The sequence below is a fragment of the Rhincodon typus genome, chromosome 34 (assembly GCF_021869965.1).
Source record: "Rhincodon typus isolate 14 chromosome 34, sRhiTyp1.1, whole genome shotgun sequence".
NCBI lineage: Eukaryota > Metazoa > Chordata > Chondrichthyes > Orectolobiformes > Rhincodontidae > Rhincodon > Rhincodon typus.
The window spans coordinates 21,939,404-21,961,121 of NC_063365.1; the positions used below are offsets into that span (position 1 = coordinate 21,939,404).

The 21,718-nt window shown below is 44.1% G+C and overlaps 1 protein-coding gene across 1 annotated transcript in view; it reads right to left on the reverse strand.

Moving 5' to 3' along the window:
• The window catches only part of unc5b (unc-5 netrin receptor B), a 256,526-nt gene that overhangs the window by 83,957 nt on the left and 150,851 nt on the right, over positions 1–21,718 (reverse strand). The window contains exon 2 of the mRNA XM_048616205.1: positions 10,173–10,394. Within this exon, the coding sequence (XP_048472162.1) occupies positions 10,173–10,394 (222 nt within the window). The remainder of the gene's footprint in view (positions 1–10,172; positions 10,395–21,718) is intronic.

Here is a 21,718-nt window from a genome sequence, read left to right on the forward strand (position 1 = left end):
CCTACTAACCTCATCCCGCCCCCTTGACCTGTCCGTCCTCCCTGGACGGACCTATCTCCTCCCTACCTCCCCACCTACACTCACCTTTACTGGATCCATCCCCGCCTCTTTGACCTGTCTGTCTCCTCTCCACCTATCTTCTCCTCTATCCATCTTCTATTCGCCTCCCCCTCTCTACCTATTTATTTCAGAACCCCCTTCCCCTCCCCCTTTTCTGAAGAAGGGTCTAGGCCCGAAACGTCAGCCTTCCTGCTCCTCTGATGCTGCTTGGCCTGCTGTGTTCATCCAGCTCTACACCTTGTTATCCCACTCTGGTCTTTCTTGGGTTCATGCCTCATAATCTCTAGCACGTACTTTGACAAAGAGGTTTATAACAGTTTTACACATAAACAAGCAACCACTTCTAAACTTGAGCAGCTCTCCTGTGATATTACTTCTTGGCAATTGGAAGATGCAACGTTTTATCAGGGCTGGGGTTTTTGTATCTTTTAAGCCACTCACCATCCTGCCTTGGAAATTTATCACCATTCCTCCAGTGTAGCTGGGTCAAAATCCTCAAGCTCCCTCTGTACTGACATTGTAGGGTTACCTACAACTGCAGCAGTTCAAAATGGATGGTCACCACCACCGTCTCCAAGGGGCAACTAGGGATGGGTAATAAAAGCTGGCCCAGCCAGCAATGCCCATGTCCCATGAATGATTTAAAAAAAGGAAACAATACATATTCTAAGGCTGATCTATATCCACTTAAAGCCATAAAATCTAATTGTTTTTAAGAACATGTTCAATTAGTATATGGTCAGTGAACTGTAAGAATGGAATGCACTCATTAATTTCAGGTTATGAATCACAAAAGCACTGCGATTTCAAAATTGCTACAATGTGAGATGTATAGGGTGTGTGTCTGTATGTATTATCATATAGTCCAAAGAGGCTTAGGTTCTGGGAATGATAGTGGTGTCATGTTAATGCTATGGTACAAATTAAACTACAGGCTCAGGCTAACTCCCCTGGGACGTGGTTCAAACCTTACAAAGGTATTTGCTGGAATTGAATTCAATGAATAAAATCTGGAATTGAAAATAGTTCCAGAGTAATTAGGGATGGGCATCAAGTGTGATGTTCACATTTCATGAATGAATTTTATAGAAAAGTTAATGGATTACAATATGCTATAGGGAAAAATAAGTAACTCACAACAACGTGGCTATACTTGAATGTGGTTCGATCTCTCAGATGACTCCTGTTAACAGGACAAGTAAGGGTTCAGTGGGTTGAAGGGTTCCCTACCTCTGAGTCAGAAGGTCTAGGTTCAAGTCAGAGGTGTGTCATAACACGAGGAATTTGGGAAATATCTGCCAAGATGAGTTACAATCATGACTTCACTTGGCTATCCATATCGGCTTGCTCTTTGCTGACACAATGCATATTTGAAGAAAGGAAGAATTACGTTGTTGAAAGTTTTCACAGTTCACTCAGGACTGATATTGTCAGGATTGTCCTATGAGGACAGATAAGTTTGACTGGGCTTGTATTCACTAGAGTTCAGAGGGATGGGAGGGGACCTGATGGAATTGTATAACATTCTAACAGAGCTGGATAGACTAAATACAGGGAGGAGGTTTCCCCTAGTGGAGGAGTCTAGAACCAGGGGACACAGTCTCAGGATATAGGGTGGGCCATTTAGGTCTGAGATGCTAAAATATTTCTTCACTCAAAGGTTTGAGACCCTGTGGAATTCTCTACCACAGTATGTGGAGGCCAAATAACGGAATATATTCAAGAAAGAGATAGATCATGTTTTGGATATTAAAGCCATCAAGAAGTACGGGGAGTAAATGGGAATATGGAAATGAGATAGGAGATCAACCATGATCATGTTTAATGGCAGAGCAAGGGCGAATGGCTCACTCCTGCTCCTAGCTTCGACAAACGTGCTCCAGAAAGTGAGCGCTGGGGCGAGGCAGGCATGTTCTGTGATTTTTACCTTACTGGATGGTTACTTAGGTGATTTATTATAAAGCAACAATGTGAGAGCTATGGGGAAAAGGCAGGAGAAAGGCCCTACGATAAAATGATCAGAGATCCAGTGCAGACTCAATGGGCTGAATGGCTTTCTTCAGCACTGTTTGATTTAGAGTCTGCTCAATCTTTATAAAACCTCACTGTCTGAACCTTGGCTTGAGGATTGTGTCCAGTTCTGGAATATACATTTGACGATGGATGTCAAAATTTCAGGGAAAACATAAGAGGACACAAGAAGTGAGGGATTTAACTTATGCAGGAAGACCAGAGAAGCTGGGGTGTGTTACTTTGTAGAGGAGAGAAAGATGAGCACTCAAACATCAAGCTGTTAGAAAAAAGGGGGAATTATTTGCATTGATGCATGAGTCAGGTTTTCTTTCATTTATCTGTGGGATGTGGGCGTTGCTGGCTGGCCAGCATTTCTTGCCCATCCCTAGTTGCCTGTGAGAAGGTGGTGGTGAGCTGCCTTCTTAAACCGCTGCAGTCTACCTGCTGTAGGTTGACCCACAATGCCATAAGGGAGGGAATTCCAGGATTTTGACCCAGCAACAGCGAAGGAATGGCAATATACTTCCAAGTCAGGATGGTGAGTGACTTGGAGGGGAACTTGCAGATAGTGGTGTTCCCATGTATCTGCTGCCCTTGTCCTTCTAGATAGAAATGGTCGTGGATTTGGAAGGTGCTGCCTGAGGATCTTTGGTGAATTTCTGCAGTGCATCTTGTAGATGGTACACACTGCTGCTACTGAGCATCGGTGGTGGAGGGAGTGGATGCTTGTGGATGTGGTGCCAGTCAAGAGGCTGCTTTGTCCTGGATGGTGTCAAGCTTCTTGAGTGTTGTTGGGGCTGCACTCATCCAGGCAAGTGGGGAGTACTCCATCACACTCCTGACTTGTGCCTTGTAGATGGTGGACAGGCTCTGGGGAGTCAGGAGATGTATACGATTATGAGCAGCATGGACAGGTGGATAGGAAACAGCTGTTCCTCCCAGTTGAAGGGTCAAGAACAAAAGCATACAATTTTAAAGTGAAAGGCAGGAGGCGTAGAGGGGATTTGAGGAAAACGCTTTTCACCCAGAGGTTGGTGGGGGTTGGAGTGCATTGCCTGGGTGGGTATCATAGTACAGAAGAGGCCATTTGGCCTGTCAAATCTGTACTGCCAAATAGTTGAGACAAGAAATCTCAAAACCTTTAAAAAGTACTTGGATGAATGCATGAAGCGTTATAACATTGAAGGTTATGGACCTACTGTGGGGAAGTGGGACTGGTGTAGATGGTGGTGTATTTTTGGCAGTACAGACTCAGTGGGCCGAAGGGCCTATTCTGTATTGTATGATTTTATGCTCAACAATGTTCATGTTAAGCTGTGCACGTGTGCAGTCCAGCAACTTTGGAATATACCAAACAGGCCCTGTAGCAGGTGAAATAACCATGAAAATAAATTCTAGAAATATGATGTATTGAAAATGTTGAATACGGAGAGCACATTTTACGAGGAACACAGACCAGTGATTAGAGGTCTCAAATTAATGTGGCTGGCAAAGAACCCAAAATATTGTGACTTCAAATTCACTCTGTGAAAGAGCAGCAAAAGCTGATTTAATAATAACTTTAAACAGAGAATTGGATAAATGTTTGACAGTGGGGTGGGAAGGGTCAATTGAACTTCTTGCTTTATTATCATATAAACAGGGCATTCTGAAATATCATGCAAATTCAGTCTAGTGCCCTCAGTAACCAGGTACTCTGAGAATTCATTAACCAACACAATGCATGATCCAGAAAAGCCATTGAGAGATTTATAAGGGTCAGGAGAACAAAGAGAGTTCATTTTTCAGAAAAAAACAACCTGCATTTCTGTAACACGGTGAAAACTCCCAAGTGAACACTGAAGCGATATTTAACAACGAACCACATAGGGAGCCACAAGGGTAGGTGACCAAAAGCTGAGTTAAATCGGAGATTTTTGAGGAGCATTTTGAAGGAGGAGAGAACGGTCAAGATGGAATGGCTTGGGGGTGAATTTGAGAACTTTGGCAACTGAAGGTATGGCCACCAATGGTGAAACAATTAAAACCAGCTATGTTGCTGAAGGCAGAATGAGAACAATGTGGCTATCTCAGAAAGATGAGCATCTGGAAGAGACTGCAGAGGTCAGGAGGAGCCAGGCCATGGGTGAATTTGAAAATGAGGATGAGAATTTTAATTTAAGATCTTGCTTAACTGGAAGCCAATGTGTGTCAGCGAGCACAGAGGGGATGGATGATTGGTGAGCAGGACTTAGTAGGAGCCAGATCATGGGCAGCAGAGTTTTTGATAACCACAATACAAAGCATGCAGAATAGGGATGGCGTGGTGGCTCAGTGGTTAGCACTGCTACCTCAGAGCACCAGAGACCTGGGTTTGATTCCAGCCTCGAGCGACTGTCTGGGTGGAGTTTGCACGTTCTCCCTGTGTCCATGCGGGTTGGCTCCGGTTTCCTCCCACAGTCCAAAGATGTGCAGGTTAGGGTGGATTGGCCATGCTAAATTGCCCCATAGTGTTCAGGGATGTAAGATTTAGGTAGATTTAGCCATGGTCAATGCGGGGTTACAGGAATAGGGCTGGGTCTTGGTGGAATTCTCTTCAGAGGGATGGTGTTGACTTGATGGGTTGAATGGCCTGCTTCCACACTGTAGGGATTCTATATTGAGGGGATGCTGCACTATTAGAGGAACCTGCTGCATAAGCCAACCTTCTCAGATGGGAGTTTGCACATTCTCCCCACATCTGTGTGGGTTTTATTCGGGTGCTCCAGTTTGTGAGGTTAGGTGGATTGGCTATGCTAAATTGACAGTAGTGTCCAGGGAATGCAACCTAGGTGGATTAGCCATAGGAAATGCAGGATTCCAGGGATAGGGTAGGGGGTGAGAGTTTGGGTGAGATGGTCTTTGGAGGGTTGGCTTGATGGGCCAAATGGCCTGCTTCTGCACTGTAGGGTTTCTAGGACTAACCAGATGCATCATGGAATATCAAGCCTTGTGAATAATGGCACAAGTGAGGGCTTCAGCAGCAGATGGATGGAGTGGGGCGATATGACAGCGATGGAAATAGCCAGCTTTACCGGTGATGCAAATGTGAGGTTAGAATCTCATCTCAAGACGTGACAACTTTTGCTTCAGAATCAAAAGTGGTCATTTGGCACCCAGTAAGATCCCAGCAACAACAGTGAGATGCCATGTGCTAAAGTGAGGAGTAGGTGGGGAGTCCTGAACATTGGGGAATGTTCCCCTTCTGCAAACAGTGCAGTGGGACCTTCACACACTCTTGGACCAACAAACAGCCCTGATTTGACATGTTCTCGGAGAGACAGTGCACTCAATAATGCAGCCCATACTCAGCACTGCCTGGATCTGTCAATCTGTAATTATGTGCTTGAGTCCTGAGCTGGGATCACGAACGTATAACCTTCTGGTTTAGATAACTGAGGCATTCTGACATAACTCAAGACTGGGGACAGGGGAATCAGTCTGTTGCCATTTCTTTTCCTGCTGAATGTCTTTTGAGAAATTCATGTGCAAAACCCAACACAAGCTGCATCACAAATTAATTAACAATGGGACTGGGTAGGCAGCTAAAAAATTACATCAGTCCTCTGGTGTATAGTTTCAACAGAAACCATCAGACATATCAAATAACTTACTCTTTATTTACTCAGCAGAGTAACCTGGATACATTTCCCAAAGACAATTGTCTCTAATGTATTTTAGATCTACACTAATGCATCCGGTCTCTACAGTTCAGTGCTGCCACAAGTAACAAGCCTTGGATTCAGGGACTGAAGTGCCAGGCCCTCAAGCTGAGGAAATAAGGAGAAAAAAATCTCTTCACAAAATTCACTGCAAATTCTTCAGTGCACTTTCGCTTGATGAACAATTCTATAAAGAAAAGGCAGTGTGCAGCAATCTGTTGCAAACGTATCATCATCTTATGCGCATGCTAACTCCCTCCCTAAACCTCTCTACCTCATTCTCCTCCCTCAGAACTCTGCTAGATGTCTTCCTCTTTGAGTAACCATCTGGCCAGCTGTTCTCATGTCTCTGCCTTTGCCTTGGCATCACATTTTGACGGAGGCTAGTAAAACATGCTTTGCAATGTTTTGTGACATTAAAGGTGCCAACACAAATGCTAGTTACAATCCCTACTGTGTGGAAGCAGGCCATTTAGCCCATCAAGTCAGCACTGACCCTCCAAAGAGCATCCCACCCACCCTTTCCCTGTAACTGTGCATTTTCTTATGGCTAACACACCTAGCCTACACAGCCCGAGACACTATGACCAATTCACCTCACCTACACATCTTTAGACTGTGGGAGGAAAGCCACACAGACACAGGGAGAATGTACAAACTCCACACAGACATTCGTCCAAGGATGGAATTGAACCAGGGTCCCTAGCGCTGTGAGGCAGCAGTGTTAACCACTGAGCCAATGTGTAACTTTCTCCCCCACTGTGTATACAACATTATGACAGTAATTTCAATGCTCTACCTAAATAGCCTTTGCTTCTGAGGGTTTGATTCTTTTTCACGTACAATGCAAGAGTTCAAAAGATTTCCATTATTATTCACTTTACAGAGTCTGTAATCTGAGAATAGATTGCAAACACACTAATCTTGTTGACTTTACTCCTTGTGTGCTTGGGATTGCTCAAATCATCGGAACTACTCCGTCTTTTTATTCCATACAGGAGCATCACACCAATCTCTCCAGGGACAGAAATTTAGAAACAATTACAGATTACAGAAGATCCACAAAATGTCACTCTTCAGCAGTTTGAAATCAATATTTTAATGACAGAATTACTTCCCTGCAAAGTTTAAATTTTCAGCTCTGGATAATAAATCATTGTTACTACCTGGAGTACATGATCCGAAAGGAGGTAAATTCAATAATAAGTTTCAAAGGGAAATTGGATAAATACATAAGGGGGAATATTTGAAGGGCAGAAGGGAAAGTGGGACTAATTTGATTGTTCTTTCAATGATCTAGTACAGGCACAATGGGTCAAATGGCCTCCTTCCTTGCTGTTTCATTGCATAATTTTGTGAAGCCCCATGCTAGAAGTCACCCAGAGGAAATCTGCTCACATGACGGACACACCCATCCACTGCTGAACTAAGAGACCATTGGGTGCAGGTTCATAGTTCTTCGAAAGTGGAGTCGCAGGTAGATAGGATAGTGAAGAAGGTGTTTGGTACGCTTGCCTTTATTGGTCAGTGCATTGAGTATAGGAGTTGGGAGGTCATGTTATGGCTGTACAGGACACTGGTTAGGCCACTTTTGGAATACTGCATTCAGTTCTGACCTCCTTGCTATAGGAAGGCTATTGTGAAACTTGAAAGGGTTCAGAAAAGATTTACAAGGATGTTGCCAGTTTTGGAGGGTTTGAGCTATAGGGAGAGGCTGAATAAAGTGGGACTGGGGAATGAGCTGCGAGAGGAAGTGGTGGAGGCTGGTAGAATAACAACATTTAAAAGACATCTGGATGGGTATATAAATAGGAAGGGTTTAGAGGGAGAAAAGCCAAATGCTGGCAAATGGGACTAGATTTATCTAGGATATCTGGTTGGCATAGATGAATTGGACCAAAGGGTCTGTTTCCATGCTGGACATCTCTATGGCTATGACACCTAAAAAAGACTCTACCCTTCATTCCCATCACACCATCCGACAGTTTGCTAAATCATCCTATTGCCTCTGGACCCTATTGACTTCCTGAAGAACTTTCTGGCAAAGCTTCTTGATTAGGTCTTCATTAGTTTGTTTCTCCATCACTCATCGCACATGTCAGTTTGAAGCAACGGACCTGGATCATTGCACATAATTTTGGTCACCTTACCTGAGGAGAGATGTAGTTGTGTTACAGGCAGTTCAGAGGAGGTTCACACGATTGATTCTAGAGATGAGGGTTTTGAACAGAGATTGAGCAGTTTAGGCTGATAGTCTCTGTAGTTTAGGAGAGCGAGAGGAGATCTGATTGAGGTATATAAGACATGCAAGGGGATTGGTAAAGTGGACTTAGAAAGGATGTTTCCTTATGTGGGGCAATCTAGAATGAAAGATCATAGTTTTAAGATAAGGGGTAGCAGATTTAAAACAGAGATGAGAAGAAATTTACGTTCCCAAAGGTTCATGAATCTGTGGAATTCACTCCCTCAGAGTGTGGTGGGTGGCGGGACATTGGATAAGAAAATAGATAAGACTTTTAATTCATAACAGGTTCAAAGGTTACGGACAGTGGTTGGAAAGTGGAGGTGAGACTGAGATGAGATCAGCCATGATTGTATCAAATGCAGGAGCAGGCTCGATAGCCTGAATGCCTCCTCCTGCTCTTGGTTCTTCTGTTCGTAATGTTACGTACATTACCACAACATTTACAAACCCACAGGAAAAATCTGTTTTTCTCTCTTCACAGATGCTGTCAAACCTGCTGACTTTCTCTGCCACTTTCCATTTTTATTACAGATTGCCAGCATCCAATGTATTTCATTTTTATGAGACGGGAATCTAATTACTGTTGGGCCATTGAAGAATTGGCACCAACAAGAATCCAATGGGCAGAATGGCCTCATTCCACATAATAATCTCTATAATTCTGTGATCCAATAGCCAGTGTTAAACATAAAGTCATAAACACAGGGCAGACATTTTCCCCATCTTGACTGTTACTCTGGAATGGGGATAGATAATTAACACAGAAGCCAGTAAGTGCTACTTACAAAGACATTTTATCTGTCTTGTTAAGCAAGCAGGAAATAAATACGCAGAGCTAAAAAGAAAACATATGTACGTTGTGTAACAATGGCTATCAGCAGCAAATGCTACCAGTACCATGCAAAAACAGACATTATGGAGACAGTGTGCCGAACGCATAATTATAGGTCTGCTCAAAGTCTGAAGAGTATTTCTTGTAATATAAACAGACATTAGCATTTAGCAGCAGTTTAAGCTGTCTCCTGTTCATTTTCTGCATTCCAGTGTTTCAACCTTTTCAAACCTATATATACAAAATGAAACATGGCCTGTGCTGCAAATGTTTTTTTGATATACCATGCCCCTGGGCAAGAGAAAGAAAAGCCAGCCAGGGTCCCCTACTCCAGTCGCTGTCTTAACAGCTCGCTGTCTGGACTGTCAAGTCTGTTGAAACTCACCGCGGTGTTTGTAATGAGAGGTGATGAGGTGCAGTGGTGGTGGGGGATGGCAGATCTGGGCACAGTCGCAGGGTTGGACAGGGAGGGTGTAACTTTCATTCATTTTGGAGTGCTTTTGCCAATATTCCGATAGCTTCATCCGGCTGATTGGTGACAATTTGGGATGGGGGGGATGGAGAACTGGTAAGCAAGAGGTGCAGCACAAAGGACAATGTAGCACTGCCAACACTTTCAATCTGGTGAGTGCCTCTGACAAAGTTCCAACTGTTCTGCTGTCAGGTTACCTCCCTCCCTCTTACCAAAGCACCAGTGTCAGCATCTCCTTATCCTGCACTTCTTCCTCCCAACAGCAGTGGGCACTGGTGTCCTCAGTGTCCAAAATCTTTGAGGTGTTAATGATCAACATTATAGTTTTCAAATGGATTTCGACGGAACTGACAGCACAGAAACAGGCCTTTCGGCCCAAGTGGCCCATGTTGGCCAGGATCTCTTCTAGTGTAGTGGCACCACTCCTACCTCTGAGCCAGGAGAACAGGGTTCAAACCCCTCTGCTTCAGAGGTTTGCAGTAAATCTCAACAATTTGGAGAGTGGGACGAGGGGCATTGAGTTCAATGATTACATTGAATGCTGAAGTGGGGTTAAATATGGCATTTAAAATCCGAACAAGTCTCTTATTCGTTTTGGCTTCAATCCCATCAGCAGATTCCTGAAATGTTGTCAGGACCCTCTCATAGAGGATAGTTGAATCCGAAGGGATCAGGGAGATATTTTTGTTAGGTGTTAGGGGACCTGGTGCCTACCTCTCCGTCCCTTCATGCCCCATACAATTGGAAACTGAGAGGAACCCTATGTCAGTGGAGGTAATGATGAGGATTAGGAATTAGCAGTGACGAATTCTGCAAGCAGGATGTACAACCTTGTTGGATCTCCGTTGGGCACCTGAGAATGGGTTTTACCTGTGATCTGATCCACATTCTCCTCAGTCACATGGTCCTTCTGGTGCACCCATTCCCCATTGCACTTGAAGTAGATCTGCGTGGCTGGTGTTGCTGTGCAGGCCATTACAACTGGCTTGTTCTTGACAATATAGGCATCATCTGGCTCCACCTGGAATCGTGGCAGTGGCTCTGTTGGTGAAGAAGGGAAGGCCTCAGGAAGCACATCGCTGTGTTCGGATCCTACAGGTGATAAGGAACAACACGGAGATTACTGAGGAGCATTTAAGGAAGGTTTAAATGCGTGGCATTTAATATACAGCACAGGAGATTAGTCACACAGGAACCAAAGGCTGTCCATTATCCTGAGATAATGACACTAGTTATAGAGAACTCCAGCACTTAATCAATCAGCCTAGTGTCATAACACGTGTGCAGCGCATTTTCTGCAGCCTAATGTGTTTACAGTGTCTTTCAGGACAGATAGTAAGGAGTTGTTTAGTTTAGCAACGTGCCAACTCAGACCAGCTGCCCTCAATATTTACAGTCGCCCATTCCTCTCTGCAGCTGATGCAGGGCTTGTCAGTGTGTTTAATATTGGATCTTTCTGCACCCTGGTGAGTGCTAAGTTTCCAGCGTCCACTTCACAAAGAGCTCCCTAGTTCAGGCTTTCAGCTCAGTCTCATGTTTCCTCTTTCCCCTTCTCCTGAACATTAGACACTGTCTAATCATCTGTACCCCATGGGGACAGGCAGTGTCCTTACCCATGAATATGCACGCTCTTGTCATCAATGCTGCTAATCTTTTATAAACAGCTCAGTATAAAGCAATTGAGGGCTCTATCATTCTATTAGACAGGATTATGTAAGTACAAGGACTGAAGAGGATCAGATGAATTGCAAATGTTCTCTCCTCTGCCCAGTCACTGTAACTTGCCCCTGCCTCTTGGCTAGGTTCTCCATGCCTGTACGATTTAGACTGGGCATCTGACCATCAACAGGTTTGAAGGGCTGAATAGCCTACTCCTGTTTTCTTTGTTTCCAAGCTGGGAGAATGTTACAGAGATTACAGTGAGTCAGTAGGGCATTGTAACATATGACTAGATTGGAGCTTTTCATACCATTTCTTTAACACTGAGGTTCAGAAACAGAAAGTACAGTACATTGTTTGTCCATCAGCTGGTTTATTCATCAAACGCCTCTCCAACTCACTGTTAAAATTGCTACTAGTGGCTCATAGGAAGAGCAACGGACCATTCAGCTCATTGAGTCTGATCCACCATACAATATGAGTGGCTGACTAATCAGGCCAATGGATGGGCAACAGACTTGGGCCATGGGCATCTCTGGCTGGATATTTACTGCCCGTCCCTAGTTGTCCAGGAGAAGGTGGTGGTGAGTTGATATGCAGCTCACCCAGAAACCACATGATGGATGAAGAAATGGATTTGAAAGCCTGGGACAGTAGAATGTATACTGGTGACAGAGTAGTGTGGGATTGAAGTATAACAGGAAATGAAAAATGTAACAGGCAGTACAATCAGGACAGCATTACTGCAGGGTCAATATGGGGTCAAAATCCAATTGAAGAAGAAACCATTGACACTGAAAAACCAACGAAAGACTGTATTGCAGAGCATGCTCCATTTGTTGCAGTGAAAGAGAAAAGCATTGTTAATTTAAATAAATGTAATTTACATAAATATAACAGAAACAAAAACAGAAATTGCTAGAAAATCTGAGCAGGTCTGGCAGCATCTGTGGAGAGAAATCAGAGTTAATGTTTCAGGTCAAATGACCCTTCCTCAGAACAGTTCAGAGGAAGGGTCACTCAACCTGAAACGTTAACTTTAACTTCTCTCTACAGATGCATCCAGACATGCTGAGCTTTTCCAGCACTTTCTGTTTTTGTTTCTGATTTCCATCGTCCGCAGTTCATTCGGTTTTTAGATAAGTATAAGTCATGAGAACGGCCTTGTGGTGCAGAGCAGAAAATTTGGCAACACCAAGAGAGGAACAATGACTGGGTGTATGAAAGGAAGCAGTGAAGATTGTGGGAGAACTAAAGAAAGTAACTGCAAAGAGAGTGAAATGATGTGGTCATCTGCTGCATGGAGAAGGGAAAATGTGAGGAGGCAGACGATGGAGCTGGGATTGCCAGGAAGAAAGAGAAGCAGAAAGCTGAGGCTAGAGAGAATGATGCAGTGGCGAGAGGTATAAATACAGTGGGATTGGAAGAGGAATGGGTGGCTGACAGAAGGGGATGGGGAAAGACATCAGCCAACATTGTGGAGACCCCAAGTGAAATGGAAAAGAAAGAAGAATAAGGGGAAAGAGGAACAGTTTGAAAGTTATTGCTGTTGGGGTTCACAGCTGACTTCCAGTTTCCCCCAAGGGCAGGTTGAAACCTGCTGGAGCACAAACGGGAACTAAACCCAAAAAATGTGACATAAGCAACGTAAAACAGAAGGATATTTGTACACACATAACCAAGAGAAAGGAAAGAAAGTATTTTTTGCTATTCCGCCCAGCAACAGCCTTTAGAAAGGTGACTCCAGGCCAGCAGTGATTTATCATGAGGTTGAACAAAACAATTTAATGAAGCAGCAGCCTATGAAATATTAATCCCCGATCTCCTTAAACACACAATTCCTCACTGAGTCCACAGAAAGATTAGACATGATCTTATTGAATGGCGGAGCGGGCTCAATGGGCCAGACAGCCCACTCCTGTTCCTATTTCTTATGTTCTTTGGAGCTTCTCTTATTGGAAAAGTTTGCATGACGTCTTACATTGTTAAAACATCCCAAACATCTCTATTCTACTTGTTATTTGAAATTCTATGTTAAATCCAACTTTAGTCCACCACATTTAAAGTGCCTCCTACTTGAGCTGACATCTCAATCTTCTTGGAGACACTAAGGGCTGCAGATGCTGGAAGCTAGAGTCAATAAATGTGGAGCTGGAAAAGCACAGCAGGTCAGACAGCATCCAAGGAACAGGAAAGTCAACCCTAGGTTTCGGCCCAAAACGTTGACTTTCCCGCTGCTCGGATGCTCTCTGACCTGCTGTGCTTTTCCAACTCCACATTTATTGATCTCAATTTTCTTTCCTGATGAAGCCTTTGGAAAACACCTTGAGATGTCCCAAACAAACAAGTGCAAGCTGCAGCCATTGGGTACAACACAGAGAGTTCAAATCTCGAAAGCAATCTCTGTGAAGTGTTTCAGTGGAGAGATGGATATCGATTATCGCTATTGTTTCTGCCCTACAAACACTTTGCCATGAAGGGCAATCATCTCTAAATGCTAAAGTCACTTTGACATTAAACATAATTATTCAGAATGTGAATCCATGTGGAATATCTCAAACTGCATAGCATGCCACTGCAGTCTGTTTTTTACAGGTAAATTCTGCCTTTTTACCCCCTTTATTCATTCACAGGATGAGGGCATCGCTGGCTAGGCAGCATTTATTGCCCATCCCTAATTACCCAGAGGGCAGTTAGGAGTCAACCACATTGCTGAGGGTGAGGAGTCACATGTAGGCCAGACCAGGTAAGGATGGCAATTTCCTTCCCTAAAGGGCATTAGAGAACCAGATGGGCTTTTCCAACAATCGACAACAGATTCATGGTCTTAATTCCAGATATTTTATTGAATTTAAATTCCGCCGTCTGCCACGTCAGGATTCAAACCCAGGTCCCCAGAACGTTAACTCTGAATTAACAGTCCAGCAATAATACCGCTAGGCCGACACCTCACCACCATGGAAGGTGATATGTTCTGTGTCTAAAAGGTGAAGTTGCCATAGCCTTATAAGACCGTAGGGCTGCTCTCTTATTAGAGGGAGACGACTGGTGGTGTTTTAACCCGAGGGTCACCATGCCTCACCTGAGGGGAGAGGTTGACAAGGAGAGTCTTTTATGGTAACCTCAGCCAGAGCAGGAATTGAGCCCACACTGTTGGCATCACTCTACATCGCAAACCAGCCAATTATACTAAGGCCAGAAAGTGTTTGTCTTAACATCACTCTGTAAGTGGTTAACACATGCGTCAAATGTCTGTTGGAGAAACTCAGCAGGCCTGGCAGCATCTGTGAAGAGAGGAACAAAAATCAACATTTCAAGTCTGACAAAGACCTGAAGCATTAACTTCGTTTCTCTCTCCACAGATGCTGCCAGACCTGCTGAGTTTCTCCAGCAATTTCTGTTTTTATTTAATTCCCAGCATCAGTGCTACTTTGTTTTCTTTTTACCAACTTCCATTTCCTGTTATTTTAAGGCAGGCACTCATCAGGTTGCTGCTAGATTGATTCATTCGAATGGCAGGATTGTCTTACAAGGAGACATTGGGTCAACTGGGCCTGTATTCACTGGAGATTAGGAAAACGAGAGGGGGTCACTTGAGCTATGCAGAGGTTTGACAGGGCGGGCCTGACTGGATGCAGGGATGATTTTTCCCTGAGCTTCAGGGGCTCATATCAAAAGGTCAAGGTCTCAGGTCACTGGCTAGGCCAGTTTGAAATCAATTAAGGAGACATTACGTCACTCAGAACCTGTGCTATTCTCTTTCACTTATATCTGTGGAGGCTGAATCACTGAATATATTTAGAAAAGAAATAGCTACGTCTCTTGACACGGAAGATGCTTATTGGAATGAAGAGAATCTGAGAATATGGCATTGTGGATCAGCCATTGGTCATATTGAATGGCAGAACAGGCTCAATGGGCCAAATGGCCTACTCCTGCTCCTAGTTTACATGTTTAAATGCTGTACACCTGCATAAAGACATTGTACAACACTGACAGCAGTTGTCAGTCTATATTACAATAGGGCCCTGTATGCATCATTGTCTCCAGTACAGTGTCTAGCTGGATAATGAATTGGACCCCCTTTGTGTTCCCTGGATGAAGCCAGTGGAGAGTTAGACATTGGTCGTGCATTATGTTAACAATACCATATTTATCAACAGGCTATGTTAGCAAATGGGAGCAGGAAACAGTAATAGTGCCCTGGCTACATTCTGAAATAATTCCTTCAATTAATCTACTGAGTGACGTTTGGAAAGTTAGCTGCAAGCTACAACAAGCTCCTCACACTTCATCAATGAGAGAATGATTCAATCATCTGCTCTGATTGACAGGTATACATCAGCCAGGGTGGAAGGGGATAACACCACTGCTCATCCATGTAATCATGTCATCGACAGTCTTTAAAAGGTAAAGTCACCACAGTGCCACTCTCTCAATAGAGAGATAGAGAGAGATAGACAGAGATAGAGAGAGAGAGAGAGAACTGGTGGTGGTTTAACCTCAGGTGAGGGGCAAGATTGAGACTGAGGTTTAGTCTCAGGAATCCAACCTACACAATTTGCAATTCCAGATGGGGAGGTGATGGCATTGTGAAATTATTGCTGTACTGTTTAATCCAGAGACCCAGGTAATGTTCTGGAGACCGTGGTTCAAATCCAACCAAGGCAGATGGAGGAATTTGAATCCATTTAAAAAAAACTGGAATTAAGAATCTAATGATAACTATAAATCGATTGTCAGGTAAAACCCACCTGGTTCACTAATTTAGGGACGGAAACTGCCATCCTTACCTGGTCTGGCCTATACGTGACTCCAGACCCACAGCAATGTGTTTGACTTTAACTGCTCTCTGGGCAATTAAGTCCAGTCCAATGATGTGCAGGCTAGGTGGATTGGCCATGCTAAATTGCCCCATAGTGTTCAGGGATGTGTAGCTTAGGTGGGTTATGAGGGGATGGATCTGGGTGGGATGCTCCAAGGGTCTTGTTGGGCTGAAGGGCCTGTTTCTATACTGTAGGAATTCTATGGGAAAATTCTATGGGAATTACGGATGGGCATTGAATGGGGGCCCAGCCAGTGACACCCTCTTCCCATGAATGAATAAAGGAAGAAGTATCACTCTACATTGCAAACCAGCCAACCGAGCTAACTGCCTCGTAGGCCAGTCTTTACCTCCAGGCAGGGGATCCCATATGGTGCGACATGCCTTCAGTACCCCACAGAGACGACCAACTGAGTCTTAGAACCATCATCGCGGTGAAGGTTACACCAGCTGGCTTCGTGGCTGCAGGCCAATGCATCCTTTTTGAAACCGTGCTGTGAGTAGCTCTTTTGTTATGTAAATGGATGCACTGTGCTTTTTCAGGGAAACTGGTCCTTCTTGACCCACACGTGAAGGCAAAACATTTTAAAAATAAAACACACGAGTCGCTGCAATTTTCCACCGTAGCCAGATGTCTTGGCGATTGGTGAGGAGCTGTCATTCCAACCACATAAAATGCTTGGCTGTATCAGGGTGAACTGGAGTAAATGCACAGGTCAAATTGACCTGTGGGAAAAAATAGCAGAGCTGGAACCCTGGGCTGGTTGATTTTTCCATGCAGTCAGGTTCAATTAGAAACAGGCCCCTTGTAATTTCCTTTGAGAACTTTAAAAAATATTGGACAATTTTGTCCAATATTTAATGTTATTTTTGCACTTGTTAAAGGAGTGTTTTAGCTGACCCAGGAGTCTCAAAGCGCTCCATTCTGATTGCCTCCAGAAGAGGCAATGGTGACACTGTATATTGAGCCTGGGAAGCCTCCCAAAAGCAATGGGATTCCTATAGGACGCTACAAAATCCAGTCGTTTCGCGGCTCTGCTCGATTTCAGGGCCCCTGGGCTCTCAGGTGAGGCTTCAAACTGAGGCCCTGTCTACCCCTCTCTTTTTGGTGTGAATGATCCTGCAGAGTTATTTCACAGAACAGTCGGAAGGCTTCCCCCACTCTCACCCAGTGTCCTGTCAGATATTTAGCGCCAGAGCAACATTATTACGCAAAAAAAAATCATTATCACTCCCCACCTACACTCACCTTTACTGGCTCCATCCCCGCCTCTTTGACCTGTCTGTCTCCTCTCCACCTATCTTCTCCTCTATCCATCTTCTATCCACCTTCCCCTCTCTCCCTATTTATTTCAGAACCCCCTACCCCTCCCCCATTTCTGAAGAAGGGTCTAGGCCCGAAACGTCAGCCTTCCTGCTCCTCTGATGCTGCTTGGCCTGCTGCATTCATCCAGCTCTACACCTTGTTATCTCAGATTCTCCAGCATCTGCAGTTCCTACTATCTCTCTCATTATCACATCGGTGTTTTGCGGGATCTTGCTGTGTGCAAAATGGCTGCTGGCTCTCCTACATTACAACAGTAACCACTCAGCATAAAGAGTACTCTATCACCTTTGCCATATTTTCCGGTGGTGAAAGGTCCAATATAAGTGCAAGTTTTCTCTTTCTTTCCTTCCTTTTTACTCAAACATGTGTTTTTAAACTGGACGTTTGAAGCCACGTCAAGTTGTCAAGAGATTTCTGGATTTCTTCAGCATTCCTGGACTGCTTGGGTCGGCTGTGCCCAACCGAAAACATATCGCCTGCAACTTGAGCAGCTTTTACCTCTAGCTATCTTTTCAAAAGGTAGAATGCCAACAGGAGGCAAGAGTGCATGAATATTGATACAGAGATAGAAAGAGAGATTGATTTTCCATCTACACATGGAAACACTATGACTGCAATTACTTCACATATTAAGCAGTAGCTCTACTTGTCCTTTGCTTCTTCGTGCTTTTAATGTTACACTAAGGCGTGTGCTGAGAGGAACAAGCGTTCCTTGTGTCCTCACAATCACGATGGCAGGAATGTATTGGGTCAATCCGCAAGTGCAAGAAAGGCACCATTTATTATGCAGGAGAACGGCCTTATTAATAAACACACGTTACGATTTCCAAATCGTAAATCATGAATAGCACGCCAATTTGCCCAGCTGCCCCCAACCCACCGCCATGCCAAAAGTGACAAAGCAGTTGGTATACAGTAGCGCAGAAACACCAGGCTGTCACTGGAGGGAGGTCACGTGTGAAATGTGTGGTTCCTTTGACAGAACACACTTCCCACAAGTATTTGCTTTTGGTGGTCTGCAGAGTGCTGCAGTTTGAAAGGCTGATCTCACATGACGAAAGACCCAACGAGGCAGAGTTAGGAGGAAATGGCATTAAAAAAAATCTCAGAGAGGAGGATTCCACAAAGGCACTTTGCAAACACAGGCAGATCTCTCTGCAACATTGTCTCACTTTCAGTGGCTGTAGGAACTGTAGGAATATACACACACTATAAAAAACAGGCCATTTGGCCCAACCATTCTATATATTCATGCTCCGGCTTCCTCTTCATCTAATTCTATTCTCAATCCTACCGCTCCTTTCTCCCTGTTTTTCCAGTCACCCTTTCATGGATCAAGGCTATTTGCCTTAAATGCATCCAGTGAGCTCCATGTTCTCACTAAGTTCTGGAGAAAAAAGTTTCTTCTGAAGTCTCTTATCGGATTTATTAGTGGCTATCTTATTGTTAAAGTTCCTAATTCTCCAGGCATGTATCATAAGAACCAATGAGGCAGAGTTAGAGGGAGGTGATCCCCCTTGATGGAGGGTTCTGTGACCATGGGGAATAGGTTTATGGTAAGGAACAGGAGGTTTAGAGGGGATGGGAGGAAAAACCTTTTTACCCAGGGGGTGGTGGGAATCTGGAACTCACTGCCTGTAAGGGTAATAGAGGCAGAAGCCCTCATCAACATTTAAGAAGTATTTAGATGTACACTTGTGATGCCAAGACATCCATGGCTATGGGCCAAGTGCTGGAAAATAAAATTAGAATGGTTAGATGGTTGATTTTGACCAACTGATGGGCTGAAGGGTCTTTTTCTGTACTGTAGATCTCCATGACTCTATAAATAATTCTCTCTTTCAAATAGGGAGAGACGCTATGGAAACATCATCTCGACATGCACCTTACAAAGCCATTTCATATTTTTGTAAACCTCTATTAGCCCATCTTTCAGGCTTCCTTTTTCTTAGAGACAAGAGCCTTCCACAATATTCACAAATTCACAATATGGGATCAGTCCTACAAATCCTGTTTTTTGTTTGCACTTTTCATAATAAGGTTAAGTCATAGTCCTACCAGATCATAGGGCTGCTCTCTCTTCAGACAGAGACGATTGGTGGTGGTTTAACCTGAGGGTCACCATGTCCCAGGCGAGGGGAGAGGTTGAGAAGGAGAGTGCTTCATGGTAACCTCAGTTGGTGCAGGAATCAGACCCATGCTGTTCTGTCTCCCAACCAAAAAAGGGAAGAGAAAAATGGAGCAGCCACTCATGATCTCTCAAGCGCGTGAAGCTGCTTCACAGGAAGCGTCAGCTCCATCAGGCAAATTTTTTTTTTTCCTTTATTCATTCATGGGATGGAGGCATCACTGGCTAGGCCCAGCATTTATTGCTCATCCCTAATTGTCCAGGGGGCATTTAAGGGACAACCACATTGCTGTGGGTCTGGAGTCACATGTAGGCCAGACCAGGTAAGGATAGCAGTTTCCTTCCTTAAAGGGCATTGGTGAGCCAGATGGGTTTTTGCAACAATTGGCAAAGGATTCATGGTCATCATTAGATTCTTAATTCCAGATATTTTATTGAATTCAAATTCCACCATCTGCCATGCTGGGATTTGAACCTGAGTCCCCAGAACGTTATCTGGGTCACTGGGTTGAGATTCCAGCGATAATACAACAAGGCCATCGCCTCCCCCTGGGATGGCTCCAAATGGAATTGTTTAAAATTATACCCTTGTTTGGGATGTGGGCATCACCAGTATTTGTTCCCCATCCCTAACTGCCCCTGAACTGAGTGACATGCTAGGGCCATAAATTGAGAGTCAACCACATTGCTGTGGGTCTAGAGTGACAAATAAGCCAGAGCAGGTAGGGATGGCAGATCTCCTTCTCTAAGGGGCATTCGTGAACCAGATGGGTTTTCGAACAATTGGCAACATCATGATCACTACTAAACGAGCTTTTTTAATTCCAGGTTTTATTGAATTCGGATTTCACCATTTGCCTTGGTGGGATTCAGAACATTAGCCTGGGGCTCTGGACTACTACAGCAGTGACAATTGCCAACAGTACCTCCCCCTGTAATGTACCTACTGACCTCAGTGATAAAAACTTATAAGACAGAATGGGATAGGAAAACATTGACTTGTCCATCCAACGACACAGCTACACTGCCTTGTGCACTGCTCACCCTCGATATTACATAATCCCCTGGGAGAGATGCAAAATGAGCTGCAAACACATGCAGAGTCATTAGGGGAGGATTCAAAAACCTGAAAAATCCTTCTCTTGCTCCTTAGGCAATTGAGACTAGAGCACCCCGATTCATAGGACTCATTGCTTTATAAATTGAGAGGCATTGCATATTTAAAGTTTTTGCAGCATTCCTAATGCTCTACTTTTGATCTGTAGGAACACCGATTGTCCTTGTCCAAATTCCCTGTTTTCTGGATATTCCAACACCATTAAAGCCTTGAGTTTGTTTTCCCCATTTTAGTTATCTCTGGTGGGAAATAATATTATAGATAGATATGCAGAACACGACTTGGTGACAATGATTGGAAGCACTGTTTTTCATCATTCATTCATGGGATGTAGGCGTCACTGGCTGGGTCAGTATTTACTGATCATTTAGTTTAGAATTATCCCCAGGGCTGTGGATTTGGAGTCACACACAGGCCAACAGATTTCCTTCCTTAAAGGGCATTGGAGAATCAGTTTTTATGGCAATAGTAACAGGGTCACCATTAAATTAGCTCATTTTATAATTCATAGATAGAATAGAATCCCTACAGTGTGGAAACAGGCCCTTTGGCCCATCAAGTCCACACTGACCCTCGGAGCATCCCACCCAGACCCATCCCCCTATAATCCTCCTAATCTACACATCCTGAACGCTACCATCAATTTAGCATGGCCAATCGACCTAGCCTGCACATCTTTGGACTGTGGGAGGAAACTGGAGCACCCGGAGGTAACCCATGCAGACATGGGGAGAATGTGCATACTCCACACAGACAGTCATCCAAGGTTGGACTGAACCCGGGTTCCTGGCGCTGTGAGGCAGCAATGCTAACCAGACATTTTACTGGAATCACTTTTCACCATAGATCACACTGGTCTTGGAACTCATATATTCAGAACATTAGTCTGCATTGTTCGCCCAGTGCTACGTCACCCGCACCTACCCTACAACAATGCTATCATCTGAAAAAATTAATACATTCCAAGATACATTTCTCAGAAACTGTGAGACATTCTACCCAGAAACAAAAACAGAAATTGCTGGAAAAGCTCAGCAGGTCTGGCAGCATCTGTGGAGGAAAATCAGAGTTAACGTTTTGGATCCGGTGCCCCTTCCTCAGACCTTGCAGTTATTTCTGCAGCTTGCACCATAATTTCAAAGAAGAATGTGCTTTCACTGTGACTTGTTACCCAGGCCTGAGAAGAGGAAGTCAATGAGATGTCGGTTCCCTTGTCAAATGGATTAAAGCTCATCAGTAAACGGGGAAAGAAGAAATCAACCTTTCAGTTTATTTAAAGACGGGAATATTTCTCCTAACAGATTTGGCAACATCGACTGTTCTGGAGCTTCATGGCATCTGACACAATCCAGAAAGATAA